The sequence below is a fragment of the Pelodiscus sinensis genome, chromosome 9 (genome assembly GCF_049634645.1).
Source record: "Pelodiscus sinensis isolate JC-2024 chromosome 9, ASM4963464v1, whole genome shotgun sequence".
Taxonomy (NCBI): domain Eukaryota; kingdom Metazoa; phylum Chordata; order Testudines; family Trionychidae; genus Pelodiscus; species Pelodiscus sinensis.
In genome coordinates, this window is record NC_134719.1 from 39995741 (window position 1) to 40010908 (window position 15168).

Genomic DNA, 15168 nt, shown 5'->3' on the forward strand with positions numbered 1-15168 from the left:
TATATATTACTGGGAAGGTTGTGGGGGTGTTTGGTGTGTACACCATAACACACTTTGACTATCATAGGAAAGAAATCATTGACTCCTAGAATCACAATTTCAACTGCAGCATGGACAGGACTTTAGACTGCATTGATCTAAATATTAATCAAAACTAAGAAGGAAACTGTTATTTCAGTGAGAAAGATTTCATTAACATAAAAGAAAGGTAACCACTGTGGGATATTATCTCCGGGTTTGATGAACACTTTATGAAGGTACAGTCAGCCAGATGGCAGTGCTCTCTGCTGGAGACCAGAGGTCAGGCATGTCCTTTCCGGGTCCAGACAGAGCCTGCAGCATAGTGCAATAAAAATGCTCCTCTGTGTCCCTGGAGGCTGAAACTGAAATGGTATTTATAGCCTTGGACTCTGGCTGTAAAAAAGAAGAAAAATGTACCAAGTCAACATGAACTAAATATGGCATGTGCCAAGTCCAGTAAAATGGACTGATTTTGGATACAGGTTTGACCTTCTAATCGTCATTCTTATTTGTATCCTTTACTTTTCTCTGAAATTGTGGCATGCAATTGCACTGTATTCAGGGAAGGCTGAATTTGCACAGAACTAAACCAGGGATAGCAGGCAGAATTCATTTGATGTAATCATAGTCTCTATTCATACTGTGCTGAACTCCAAAATCTGTGCTTTTTACCCATTAACATGTTTGGTTTCACTTGGGCTGCTTACATGTCCCAACAATGTAAGTATTTTAATTTGTTTATCTTTAGCAATAAATATAGGAAAAGCGCCACAGGTTCTGTCAAGGTGCTTATGAGCCAAACAAATATTTCTAATTTTAAGGAAAATATAAACTTTACTATCTCTTTCTCTTTTTAAGAAAGAGAAACAAAACTCTGATCCTATAAGATGTTGAGCACCTCATGGGGAAATCCTAAGCTCCTTCAACTCCCTCAATAAACATCATTTTTATTTTTAAAAAAGAGGTTTCTTGCACATAGTGGTTGTAGAAAAAGGCATAAACATTAAATCTCTGCCCTTAAGCACAAACATGCAACCCTCATGGACTTCAATGGAAGCTGAACATGTATAACCAAGGAGAGGATGCGCCCCTTGTTTTCTCAGCTTGTTTGACACCAGATATACCAATCATTATTGATATGTTTTCAAGAAAGGTAACTATGGTCAGCCTGCAACTCAGCATGAGTGTCTTAGTGAACAGCTACTTGAGATTGCACTGAAAAACCATGGGAATTCCCAGATTGTCAGCGTGGAAACAAATGACATGCATGAACTTCTGTTCTTCATACTGATAAATGTCATGTACATCAATATTTGCAGTGTCTGAGATCCAGGATAGTATTTGTCACACCTTTGGAATTGTCACTTCTAATGGGCAGCTCTGGAAGTTCTGTCTTCTGCACACTCTGTTCTCCTTGGCTACGTCTAGACTGGCATGATTTTCCGCAAATGCTTTTAATGGAAAAGTTTTCCATTAAAAGCATTTGCGAAAAAGAGCATCTAGATTGGCATGGACGCTTTTCCGCAAAAGCACTTTTTGCGGAAAAATGTCCGTGCCAATCTAGATGCGCTTTTGCGCAAAAAAGCCCCGATCGCCATTTTCGCGATCGGGGCTTTTTTGTGCAAAACAAATCTGAGCTGTCTACACTGGCCCTTTTGAGCAAAAGCTTTGCGCCAAAGGACTTTTGCCCGAATGGGAGCAGCTTAGTATTTCCGCAAGAAGCACTGATTTCAGACAGTGGGAAGTCAGTGTTCTTGCGGAAATTCAAGCGGCCAGTGTAGACAGCTGGCAAGTTTTTCCGCAAAAGCAGATGCTTTTGTGGAAAAACTTGCCAGACTAGACACAGCCCTTTTGTTTCTTTAGAGTTTCATTGTTTGGTGTAATGTAGCTGTCAAGGGAGAACAGAGTCATGAGGGAAAGATGCCTTCTTGAGTAGAGTCAAAGCAGTGAAAGTTTTGAACTTCAGCACAGAGACCTTGAGTTGGACTGTTCCACAACTTCAAAGGTAGCACTTGTCAGCATATTGTGATTTAGATTACCAAATTCTCAACATCCCCTTGCCGATTCCAAAGGACTCATAGCAATACTTGCAGCAAAGAATTCAGCAGCAACTCACAGGCTGCCTAAAATGCTCATCAACAAACAAACTAGTACAAATCAAAGTCTGTTCACAGGGAGTTTTTGAATAGCATAAAGTTCAATGGATACAAAATTTCTTATTAACTGTTTGCTGAGCACTAGAACTAGCCCATTTGAGCAGTCAATTATCATGACAAATTATTAGCTAACAGATTTATTCCAGCAGTGGTTGTCTATTTGAAATAGACATCATGCCATGAACTGGATTTTGCTGTGGATCCAGCCTACTGAGCTGAGTGACATTTAGTGCCTCTGGGCTTGTCTGGAAATGAATATTCTCAGATATAAGCAGTCAGTGATTGAAGCATCCTATTATCCTAACTCACTCAACTTTTTTTTTAATTGATTACCATTGTCTGCTTTTAGTGCTTCCAGTGCCAAATAGACTCCCAACTAGTCTCTCTGGTTTGCTTAACAGGCTGTGATAGATAGGACTGGATGAACAGTCTTTCTGAATAACAATGCTCCCGATGGTCCTACCAAAAGAAAAATTTGCTAGAGGAGATTAACAGAAAGATTTAAGGAAGTGTCCCTGTGGAGAATTATCCTTGATCTTTTCTGTCCCATTCTGTGTAAAGGCTGTGGGTCCCACTGCCTACATCCTGCTCATTCCTTAGAATCTGCATGGATTGGCTGGGATACCTGTCTGTGTCCCTAAAGTCTCCCTCTCCTCTAGCATCATGGCATCAAGGGGAATTATTAAGCACCTTTCTGTTCAGGAGTGTTGTGGTCAGTGCATGTTCTACCTTAATGAATCAAGGGCTCATGATCAGCCCCAAAGATATTAAAATGTTCTAAAATTACTTTGCTCACTACCTCTATCTGTCAGTATATCTAGTCCTTTACTATGAGAATAAAACTTGTTTTGACCATGTTCCCAGCTGGGCTTCTGCTGAGGGGTGTGTGTGTGGAGGGGGGAGGGGTGTTCTGCCACATTAGGGAGAATTTCCATTTGAACTATTGAATCTGGAGAACAATTTGAATTATAGTGCTGATGTATTAAATGGCAGTGTTTTTTAAGTTTTAAAAATATTACTTGAGGTGGCAATATGGGAAAGAAATCCAGATAAATGGTGGTGTGTCAGCGAAATAAAAAAATAAAAAAATAAAAAACAGTGATAGTACAACCAGGAAGGAGCAGCATCTTTCTTGCATGGTTATTTCCCATATTGGTATGCAATATGCAACTCCAGCTATGCAAAATGCATAATTGGGAGTCAGCTACCCTAAGCTGAGCCTTGGCTGAGTCCACATCGCAGGAGACTGATGGGAACACACGGTCCCATTGGCTTCCCTTACTCCTCTCAAAAGGAGTACCATACACTGGTGGAAGCTGCTCTCAGCATTTGATTTATGGGCCCACATAGACCCACTAAATCAAAGGCCAGAAGATCGCTCTTTGGAGTGCTGATCTTCCCGTAAGTATGGATGTGCCCTGATGGAGGTGGGTTAGGGCAGTGGCTATGCATTTTGTATTTACATGGATCCAGTGTCCTAACATTCAGTGTAACTGATATGAAGTGTTACCATTGTTTTTCCTGCAAGAGGAGAGGGGGAAAACGGTGCTGGGCAGCAATCTTTCCTTTTCATCAACTGGGAAACATTTTTTTTTAACTCTTAACATGCATGAGAAGTTTATTATTCCTTTCCTTGTGTGCCTATATATTGCACAACAGATAGACTTTGAGAGCAAATATACTTCAAGAAGTTAACATTTGGAAGTAGATAAACTGATCTCATTTGGTATGATGGAGGTAGAATTAACAAGTGAAATAGCTTCAAAATAGAGCTGGTAAAAAAGCACATTTTTAATTTCTTGACAAAAGAACAAATTGTTCATAAAAAGATTTTCCATTTTCTCAGTAAAAGGTTTTGAAAAAGTGTTTATGCTAAACCTCAACAGCTTGGGGAAATAGAGCCTTTGTATTCTGTGCTGCAGACTTGTGGCTTTCATTAACTGCGTTATACATCATGGCAACATAATAAAATCCTGTATCATTCTTGATGTTATATACCATCTTCTTTTATACCACATCAATTGCAAATTAAGTAAATAAATCCCCTCAAAACAGACCCTTCCTGTCCCTCATAGTTTTGAAGCTGGTAATATGAGTAAAAATCACAGATTTCACTGAAAACTTGTTTCTGGAGAATTGATTTTTACCAGAGGCAACAATAATATTTCAGTCAATATCTAGAACTTTTTGCAAAGTATCTGTTGCAATTTGTTTAGCCATGCAATTCATTTCCCATTTAAATCAATAAACCAGGAGAGCATCAAATAACATATGAAACAGGTGTGTCAATGCTTAGTGTTGGAGTTGGCATTCTCAGGAAACTATCGTGATGGATATCAGATGTCATGCCTGACCACTCTCTGTTCCTTTTTTTAGCTACTGTATGCCCAGATAAGCCTTCCCTTAGTGGAAATGGGTTCCTGTAGTTGTAAGTAATGAATTTGGTAAGTCCAGGAAAGCTATCCACCTTCCATCCCTGCTTCTACATTGGCCTTTATAACAGCCAATCACAGGGGCAGCTGTAGGAGTGCCGGCTGAGAAAGTAGCCAGCATGCAGTCCTAAATCTCTCTCCTCTAATCCTGCAGTATTCATGTAAGCCTTGAAAATCTGCTCCCAAAGGAGGACCCCATAGACAGATCACGGAAAGCAGCATGCAGCTTTTTGCTAAACGTAGGGAGAGCTACAAAGCAGCAGAGCAAAATAATACCCAAAATTAGAGAGTGAAAAAATGCATAAAAAAGAAAATGATTTAGGGATGAAGAAAAGGTAGAAAATGGCAGGACAGAGAAAATGTGCAAACCAATTGATGGCATCAACAGAGATTGGCAGAAGTGGAGATAGGCGAATAGTGCTGATTTGCTACCATGCCCCATGTGTGTGTGTGTGTGTGGGGGGGGGGGGGCATCCACCAGCTAAAGGTTGGGGACCTGCTGTCACATGTTTGATAACATTTTCAATTGACCCATGTTTAGAACTGTGATTAAACTTCAATATATTTTATAAAAAATAGTACTTAGTTTACTTTCACGGAAGTGAAGAGATACAATTGCACGATGGTGGTTACAATGGTAGAAATACATATCTTCCATAAACTGCAAGAGAGTTCAAACCATACTGTACAGCACCGCATCAGAAATTGTGTGATGGCAACATGAATCATATACATTTTTTCAAAGTAAATCAAATCCCTAAGATCTTTCACTTGGAATAATAATAATTATTAATAAATAATGTGCATTATGCTTCAGATTGCTACCAAAATATTTCCTGATGTTGAGCAATAGACAGGTTAAAAAAAGATATAAGGTAAAAAAAGACATTCATGCATTTAAGCCACCATTTGTCTCTGACTCTAATATAAGGCAGATCAGAATCTTTTTAAAACTGTCTTTAGCCATTTAAATTCTCTTTAGTGCTTTTCATGACAAGGTCATCGCAGGCCTTGTGTTTTCAAGAGTTAAGATACTTGTATTTCCAATGGGTCATTTTTGATGGGTTCAGCCATATTTGGAACACATTGCACAGTAGAAAATGCTTTTGTTTTGTAATGAAAAAGAACTTAAAAGAAATCCAGAAAGATGTTTTAGAGTTTATCACAAATGACACTTTTGAAGTGTGCGTGTATGTATGTGTGTGGGGGGAACAAATTTATGTGTCATCTTCAGTCTTAATGATGTGGAAAAGAGTGACATTGAACAGGACCTGATGTCCATTGTTCCAGGCATAGAGAGCTCTATCTCTTGCATTGTAGTCGAGCATGGATATATGAAAGTACTGATTATGGAACGGAATGTCTGTATACTCATAAGTGGAGGTTTTTGTGGAATAAGAATAGTAGACCTTGGCTCCTGTTAAATGTGAGTTGGTAACATACAAAGTTCCACAGATCATGAAGGATTCCCCAGCACTTCGCTTTGGGTAGCCTGTGCTCCAGCTCTTCATCACTTCTAACGTGTCCTGGTTTAGCTGGCTGATAACAATGTTGCCTGCATTCTGGTTGGTAGCATATATGGCCCACAGCCCAATTTCATCTGCCATCAGATCAATATCTGAGAAGCCACCCCAAGTATAGGGGTACACGTTGTGAAAGCCAGCATACTCCAGGCTACGCTGCGCAAGCACCCGTCCTGTGTCAAAGCTGTATTTGATGATGATGTTACTCTGATATTTGTTGAAATAGAGGGAGCCATTGTACACAACATGATTGGTTCCTGCCCATTTGAAAGGAAGATTGTATGTTCTTGACTCAGCCCCACTGACAAAATCTGTGATTGATTTGTATTCACGGACAATTTTGTTGTTAGTATAACTGTCCATGTACCAGACCTAAAAGAAAAACAAAGAATAGTCTGTGAGCTACTGAAATAAAATTCTATGGTTATCATGCTTTATTCCGAGTATATTTAAAAATGTTCTGGAAGTCCATTATAAGTTACTAGACCTGCTTGTAAAGTCTTCTGGAGGGCCATTTGTAAGTCACTAGGCTTGCTTGTAAAACCTATAGACGTGCAGGATATGTCTGTACATTTAATCTGTTGCAAAGCCATTTGTAACTGTAGCATTTTGGATTCAAACCTACTCAATAACCTCTCTCAAGCTGCCTTCACAATGTCTGCCAGCATCAGAGAAGTTTGCTTTCCAGGTGTTCTAAAAGGTTGGGCTTCTGCTTCATGAGTCATTTGTGTTGTTCATTCTGTACCCAGATTGTGACACTCCCAAGGGTGGAAGAAAAACTGTGTGTGACTTCAACCTTTGAGTCATACCCAGGGTTAGAACTGGTTGGAATTTCTCAGCTGAAATGGCCTATTTTCAGGAAAGAGAATGTTCCATGAAAATGTGTGGAGGAGTTTTCGTGGCAACTTTCCAATTTTCCACTTTGTAGCTCCCCATCAACTTTCTCTCCCATTTTTATCTTCCACACTTTATTCCTTTGTTTCACTCCCCATCTTTTCCCCTTTTTGCACCTGCTAAGGTATGGAGGGAGGGAGGGAGCAAGGAAGAAAGAAAGACTAACTTTAGTAAACTCAGGGTATGTCTACACTACAAAGTTAATTCGAACTAACAGATGTTAGTTCGAAGTAACTTTGATAGGCGCTACACATGCGAACCGCTAGTTCGAACTTAATTTGAACTAGCGGAGCGCTTAATTCGAACTAGGTAAACCTCATTCTAAGAGGACTAACACCTAGTTTGAATTAAGCAGTTCAAATTAAGGGCTGTGTGGCCACTTAATTCGAACTAGTGGGAGGCTAGCCCTCCCCAGCTTTCCCTGATGGCCACTCTGGGCACCACCAGGGAAACTCGTCTGCCCCCCTGTCGGCCCTGGAGCCCTTAAAGGGGCACAGGCTGGCTACGGTGCCCGTGCCAGGTGCAAGCCTGCCAGCACCGAGCCAGCAGACCCTGCACCTGGAACGGCATGAACCAGCCACCCGCTGCCACCCAGCCCTCCGCCTTTTCCCGGGACCAGGCTGGTGGCTCCCGGGAGCCTGCCTGGGTCCGCAAGAGGCGGGCGCCCGTCTGGTCTAGTGCAGACATTGTGCACCTCATCCACGACGTCTGCACTAGCCACTGGAAAGTGGCCATCTAGGGCAGGATAGCTAGTGGCCACCCAGGAGCAGGTTTGCATGAAAATCAGGGTGGTTCAGTGAGACCCCCGACCCTGAGCCCTGAGGTCCATCTAGCTCAGTAGCCTGTCTGCCGACAGCGGCCAACATTAGGGACCGAGGAGGGGATGGACCGAAACAATGACCAATCCATTTGTCTCGTGCCATCCATCTCCAGCCTTCCACAAACAGAGGCCAGGGACACCATTTCTACCCCCTGGCTAATACCACTCCATGGACCCAACTTCCATGACTTTATCTCACTTCTCTTTAAACTCTGTTCTAGTTCTAGCCTTCACAGCCTCCTGCAGCAAGGACTTCCACAGGCTGACTCTGCTTTGTGAAGAACAACTTTCTGTTACTAGTTTGAAGCCTGCTACCCATTCTTTTCATTTGGTGTCCTCTAGTCCTTCTATTATGGAAACTAATGAAGAACTTTTCTTTATGCACCCTCTCCACACCACTCATGCTTTTATAGACCTCTATCATATCCCCCCTCGGTCTCCTCTTTTCTAAGCTGAAAAGTCCCAGTCTCTTTAGCCTCTCTTCATATGGGACCTGTTCCAAACCCCTGATCACTTTAGTTGCCCTCCCCTCTCCCACCCTCTCTCTTCCCCTCTCCCACCTCCTTTTCCCTGTCTCCCCCAATTTTGTTCAATAAAGAGAGTTTCTATTTTTTAACACACGTGTCCTTTATTTTGTACATCAGGAAGGGGGGCTAGGGAGGGGTAAGTGGAAGGAGGTGAGGGAGGAATGGGGTACAAGCCCCCGACAGGGAAGACTGGGGTGGCTCTGCAGGCTCCTCAGGGTGGAAGCTCTCTTGCAGCCCCCTGATTGACCCCCCAGCCTGGATGGCAGCCTGCGGCAAGTGCAGCTGGGCTGATGGACGAGTGCTGTGATGTGCCGAGCGTGGGCACTCAGGGCACTCCAAGCCAGGACTGCTTTGCAGGCGGGGAACCCCTGAGAACTGTCTGTCTGGGGTGGAGGTCGGGACCCTTTAAGCACAGCCTTCGGCTAGTCTGAGATAGCAGCTCCACGCTCCAAGTCCTAATCTGATGCCCTGCCGGGACTGTTTCCAGCCACCCTTAACCTCGGTTCAGGGTCCACTCAATGTGGACATGCTAGTTCAAATTAGCAAAATGCTAATTCGAACTAGTTTTTAGGTCTAGGTGCACTAATTCGAACTAGCTTAGTTCGAATTAACTAATTCAAATTAAGTTAGTTCGAATTAGTGCTGTAGTGTAGACATACCCTCAGAGAGCTAGTAGGTAAGGTCTCGTGGGAAGCAAGACTAAGAGGAAAAACAAGTGAAGAGAGTTGGCAGTTTTGTAAAGGGACATTTTAAAGGCCCAAAAGCAAACGATTCCACTATGTAGGAAAGATAGAAAGTATGGCAGGAGATCACCTTGGATCAACCAGGAGATCTTATATGATCTAAAAATCAAAAAGGAGTTGAATAAAAGGTGGAAAGTTGGTCAAATTACAAAGGATGAATATGGGCAAACAACACTGGCAGGGGCAAGATTAGAAAGGCAAAGGCACAAAACAAGCTAAATCTAGCCGGGGCATAAAGGGAAACAAGATGTTCTACAAGTATATTAGGAGCAAGAGGAAGACCCTGGACGGGGTAGGTCCATTGCTCAGTGAATAGGGAGAAACAATAACAGGAAACTTGGAAATGACTTCTTTGTTTTGTTTTTCATCAAGAAGATGGATAGTGATGGGATATCTAATATAGAGAATGCTTGTGGAAATGGGGTAGGTTTAGAAGTTTAAAATAAAAGAACAAGTTAAAAATTACTTAGAAAAGATAGATGCCTGCAAGTCACCTGGGCCTGATGAAATACATCCTAGAATACTCAAGGAGCCGATAGAGGAGGTATCTGAATCTTTAGCTATCATCTTTGTAAAGTCACGGAAGCCAGGTCAGATTCCAGAAGACTGGAAAAGGGCAAATATAGTGCCCATCTATAAAAAGGGAAATAAGAACAACCCAGGAAACTACAGACCAGTCAGTTTAACTTATGTGCTAGGGAAGATACTGGAGCAAGTAATTAAGGAATCCATCTGCAAACATCTGGAAGAAAATAAAGTGATAGGTAACAGCCAGCATGGATTTGTAAAGAACAAATCATGTCAAACCAATCTGATAGTTTTCTTTGATAGGATATCAAGCCTTGTGGATAAGGGAGAAGTGGTGGACATGGTATACTTAGGCTTTAGTAAGGCATTTGACATGGTCTTGCATCACCTTCTTATCAATAAACTAGGGAAATGCAGTAGATGGGGCTTCTATAACGTGGGTGCATAACTGGCTGAATAACCATTATCAGGGAGTAATTATTAATTGTTCACATGGAAGAGCATAACAAGTGGGGTTCTGCAGAAGTATGTTTTGGGACCAGTTCTGTTCAATATCTTCATCAGTGATTTAGATGATGGCATAGAGAGTACAACTATTAAGTTTGCGAAGATATCAAGTTGGGAAGGGTTGCAACTGCTTTTGAGGATAGTGTCAAAATTAAAAATGATCTGGACAAACTAGAGAAATGGTCTAAGGTAAACAGGATGAAGTCTAATAAGGACAAATGCAAAGTACTCTGCTTAGGAAGGAACAATCATTTTCACTCATACAGAATAGGAAGTGACTGTTTCGGAAGGAGTATTGCTGAAAGGGATTTTAGGGGTCATAGTAGACCACAAGTTAAACATGAGTCAACAGTGTGACACTGTTACAAAAAAAGCAAACATGATTCTGGGATACATTAACAAGAGTGTTGTGAGCAAGACACAAGAAGTCATTCTTCCGCACTACTCTGCACTGATTAGGCCTCAGTAGGAGTATTGTGTCCAGTTCTGGGCACCACATTTCAAGAAAGATGTGGAAAAATTGGAGAAGGTCCAGAGAAGAGCAATAAAATGATTAAATGTCTAGAAAATATAAACTATCAGGGAAGACTGAAAGAATTGGGCTTGTTTAGTTTAGAAAAGAGAAGATTGAGAAGGGACATGATAGTGGTTTTCAAGTATCTAAAAGGTGTTAGAGGTGGGAGAAAATTTGAGGATAGGACAAGAAGCAATGGGTTTAAATTGCAGCAAGGGCGGTTTAGGTTGGACATGAGGAAAAACTTCCTGTCAGGTTGGTTAAACACTGGAATAAATTGCCTAGGGGGTCATGGAATCTCCATCACTGGAGATATTTAAGAGCAGGTTAGACAGACACCTGTCAGGGATGATCTAGACGGTGCTTGGTCCTGCAGTGAGGGCCAGAAACTGGAGTCGATGACCTCTTGAGGTCCTTTCCAGTTCTATGATTCTATGATTCTATTAAATAAAAAATAAAAACAAGCCAATTTTCTTTTGCTGAAAATTTGTAAAACTCAAAATAAAAAAAATTAGTTGTAAATTTTTGAGACACATATTTACCTTTTTTCGGGTAGGTCAGGCTGAAATCAAGCATACTTACCCGTGCTGATGTATCAGCATTGGCCTCATCAGATAAAGACCTGGATGAACCACATTGAAGGCCTAACTCTGCGTGGATGTGTGTTAGTGTACATTGACATCAGAGAGACTACCTCAGGCCCACTGTTGCAGGGTAAGAGGGGCAATTGCCCTGGAGCCCAGCAACTCAAAAGCACCAAGGCAGTGCCCTTTCCAGGAGTGTGGAGACCCTTACTTTGCCCAGGGTCCCAGCAAGGTTGTTGGCTCTCCTGGACTCAGTGCTGTAACTAAGTATTTTTGCGCCCAAGATAAAATATTAATTATGCATCACCTCTCCTTAGGTTAGCACACATGGTGCTCTTTACAGTTGAACATTATTATTTTTACTTGTTGCATCTTTGCACCCCTGATTATGATGTGCCTGGGGTGAGCGCCCCGTTTTCCCTGCCTTTGTTCATGTGGGTAGTCCAGGCAGGACTGTAACAAAGTTACTCAGAAAGAACTGTCTATGGGATTGGGCTCTTAGAAGCTGGCCATTGAAGAAAATATAATTAAAAGAAAGAAAATAATGTGTAATTGTAGGCAGAATACAGACAAGTATACATCCCTTCTGAAACAAGCAGTTTAAGACTAATTAAAATTTGTAATATAGCTGGATTATGTTTAGGAGGACAGTTTTACATTTTTTCTGAAGTATTTCAAAATATAGAATACAAATATGCAGGGAATACAAAAAATAAACACTAGCTGGTAAAATCTCATGTAGGAAAAGAACTCATTGTAAAGATTAAAACATGCAGATAAAACTGAAAGCTATTCAGTGCCTCAACATACCCGGTTATTCTTTTCTGATGCTAAAGGATCTGTCATCCAGGCTCCAAATCGGGTTCCAGAGGTCTTGACTGTAATTGGGCCTGTAATTTTCATCAATTTGCCACATGCTGAAATCAGAAAAGCAAATGTACTCTATGAAAGCTGCAAATAGTTCCAATATAACCTGACCATATTCTGACTGATGTCAAAGAGTTGTTTAGAGATAAAGACTAATTGCTATAAACTACAGAATGGTTTCAGGATGAATATGGGGGTGGGAGGGCGGGGGGAATGCGGCGTTTGAAAGTGACTCCTCTTCTTTGATGTATGAACACCGGTAGTTTAAATTTTCTCGATTGAAAAAGGAGACAGGCTTTTTTATATATATAGAAAAGTCAATAAAGATTCTTCTGAAACACTTTTATATCTTCTGGGTTCAAACAAAATAAGATAAAATATACTAAAATATCTCCCCCATATTCATGTAATAAGAAAAGGCTGAAACTAATGTTACCTCCAAATAGATTTGAGAGATATAGCTCTTCCTTAACAGCTTAACACGTCAGAAGGAGAAAAGGGAAATTAGACATTTCTATTGCAGATTCTCAGTATGCATAATCCAAATATTCATATGCTTAAAGGTTTTGAATTGACTTTCTTCAAAATTATATCCAATTTACACCTCAGTGAAGATTACAGAAGAAGCTATGTTTGAGCTCCTCTGCCATTGGGTGAATCAGCACTAACAGCTCTACCCTGCAAACATTACTGGCATCAGTGTCTACTAATACGAATAAATCCTATTGTTTTCAGTTTCCCCAGTACCTTGTACAACTCAAGATTCAGGCAAGGGGAATGGATTTCATTTTTAGAAAACTGAAAATGGCAGATCTAAAATCCAATCTACTTGCATCTATAGAAAGACTTGACTAATCTCTGCTATTAGTTTATGAGACTTAGTTCACAGCTCATTATTTTCTAATTTCTCTCCATACAATCAATTTAACTCCACAGGCACATCTGGAATAATAATCCAAGGTTATGTCTACACTATGTGCTTTTTTCAAAATAAACTATTTTGGAATAAAACCAACAAATGGTCTGGTAGCACTTTATAGACTAACAAAACATATAGATGGTATCATGAGCTTTCGAAAACTCATGATACCATCTACATGTTTTGTTAGTCTATAAAGTGCTACCAGACCATTTGTTGGTTTTTTTTCCTGTAACAGACTAACTCAGCGACCCCCTGAAGTATTTTGGAATAGTAACTCCTGAAATAACTATTTCAAAATAGCAGATCCACACCACAGGAAAGCCTCAAAATTAGTCCAAGGAAGGCTCCCCTAATGTGGGCATGCTACCTCGATTTGGAGCTCCAGGAAGAACTGGGGAATAATTACACTGAGGCTACGTCTAGACTGCATCCCTTTTTTGTAAAAGGGATGCAAATTAGACGTATCGCAATTGCTAATGAAGTGGGGATTTAAATCTCCCCCACTTCATTAGCATAAAAATGGCTGCTGCTTTTTTTTGGCACGGAGCTTTGCCAGAAAAAAGCTCCAGTCTAGACGCGGATCTTTCGGAAAATAAAGCCTTTTCCGAAAGATCCCTTATTTTAAGAGGGATAAGGGATCTTTCGGAAAAGGCTTTATTTTCCAAAAGGTTTGTGTCTAGACTGGCGCTTTTTTCCAGCAAAGCTCCGTGCCGAAAAAAAGCGGCAGCCATTTTATGTTAATGAAGCAGGGGAGATTTAAATCCCCACTTCATTAGCAATTGCAATACGTCTAATTTGCATCCCTTTTACGAAAAAGGGATGCAATCTAGACGTAGCCTCTGGGTATGTCTACACTGCAACACTGTTTTGAAATAACTAGCGCTATTCCGAAATAACTTAGTCCACATCTACGCAGCAGGCAGTTATTTCGAAATAGTGTTAAAATACTGTCAAGCTGGAGGACTTCTTACTCTGACTCCTGTAATCCTCATTGTATGAGGAATAAGGGAAGTCGGAGGAAGAGTGCTCTATTCCTTACTATTTCAAAATAAGTGCTGTGTAGTTGCTTCCTATTTCGAAATAAGCTATTTTGAAATAAGATACGTAATTGAAGTAGCTCAATTTGCATAGCTTATTTCGAGGTAAGGCCTGCAGTGTAGAAGCACCCTGACTGACCCTGGCGAGGAGCTATTACGAAATAGCAGCAGTGGAGCATCCACATGAAATGAGGGTTTATTAGTTTGAAAGAAGAAGCCAGTTATTTCAGAATTATTTTGAAATAACTGGCTTGCTGTGTGGACGCTCGCCTTGTTATTTCGAAATAACGCTGTAGAGTAGCTATGTCCCACGTTACCATATCATTAAATCTAATATATGACAGATAACAGTTACAGATGTGGACTCGAGTGTGTAAAACCACCATAGATTTATGTGCAAAGGAATCAGAAAAAAAACACCATAATGAAGAAAGCAAATACAAGAATTATTCTGGAACTTTTGCTTCCTCAGTGGACATCTAATCCACTATACTGACCCTTGTTAGGTTGTCTGGGAGGAAATAATGAGAGTCAATACAATCTTGAATGCTGACCTTCCTAATAATCCAAAAAAATCTGAATTTTAAGTGACATTAATAACATGCCAAAAGACTTAATAAGATAGAAAGGTATAAATGAATAAGTAACCTTGCAAGTTTGGAAAAATAATATTCCAGATTAACATAAATATTGAAATATTTCATGATTTTTATAAAGTATTTTAGATACAAATATATAATTCATTCTGATATAACTGCTATTGCACACAATACAGTTTCTAGCTGGATAAGGTGAGCAACAAATAGAATCCCTTTAAAAGCTAAGGTATATCATTCAAAGGAGCAAATCACATGATTTCATTCTGTTATTTATGTAAGAGAAAGAATGCACTGCATTGTATGTATCTATTTCAGTAATTTATAATGGGGCTTTTGCTCAGGGAGCTTCTGATTGATCACTAGTATTCACCCTGAACTGCGGGGCAGCATAGCTTCATAGGTCACTTGCCAGTCAGTCAGCTCCCTGCATGGAGCCCTGAGCCTCTGACTGGGAGGGGCTGATTAATCACCTGTGAAGCTGTGCTGCCGCCCAA

At 40.7% G+C, this 15168-nt stretch overlaps 1 protein-coding gene across 2 annotated transcripts in view; it reads right to left on the reverse strand.

Moving 5' to 3' along the window:
- Positions 1-1678: 1678 nt before the first annotated feature.
- OLFM3 (olfactomedin 3) overlaps positions 1679-15168 on the reverse strand; it is a 145310-nt gene continuing 131820 nt past the window's right edge. The window contains exons 5-6 of one of the 2 annotated variants that reach the window (XM_075936622.1): positions 12060-12166; positions 1679-6504 (exon numbers count right to left, since the gene is read on the reverse strand). In XM_075936622.1, the coding sequence (XP_075792737.1) occupies positions 5827-6504; positions 12060-12166 (785 nt within the window). In that variant the 3' untranslated portion in view covers positions 1679-5826. The remainder of the gene's footprint in view (positions 6505-12059; positions 12167-15168) is intronic. The other variant, XM_006119799.4, reaches the window with a different exon arrangement.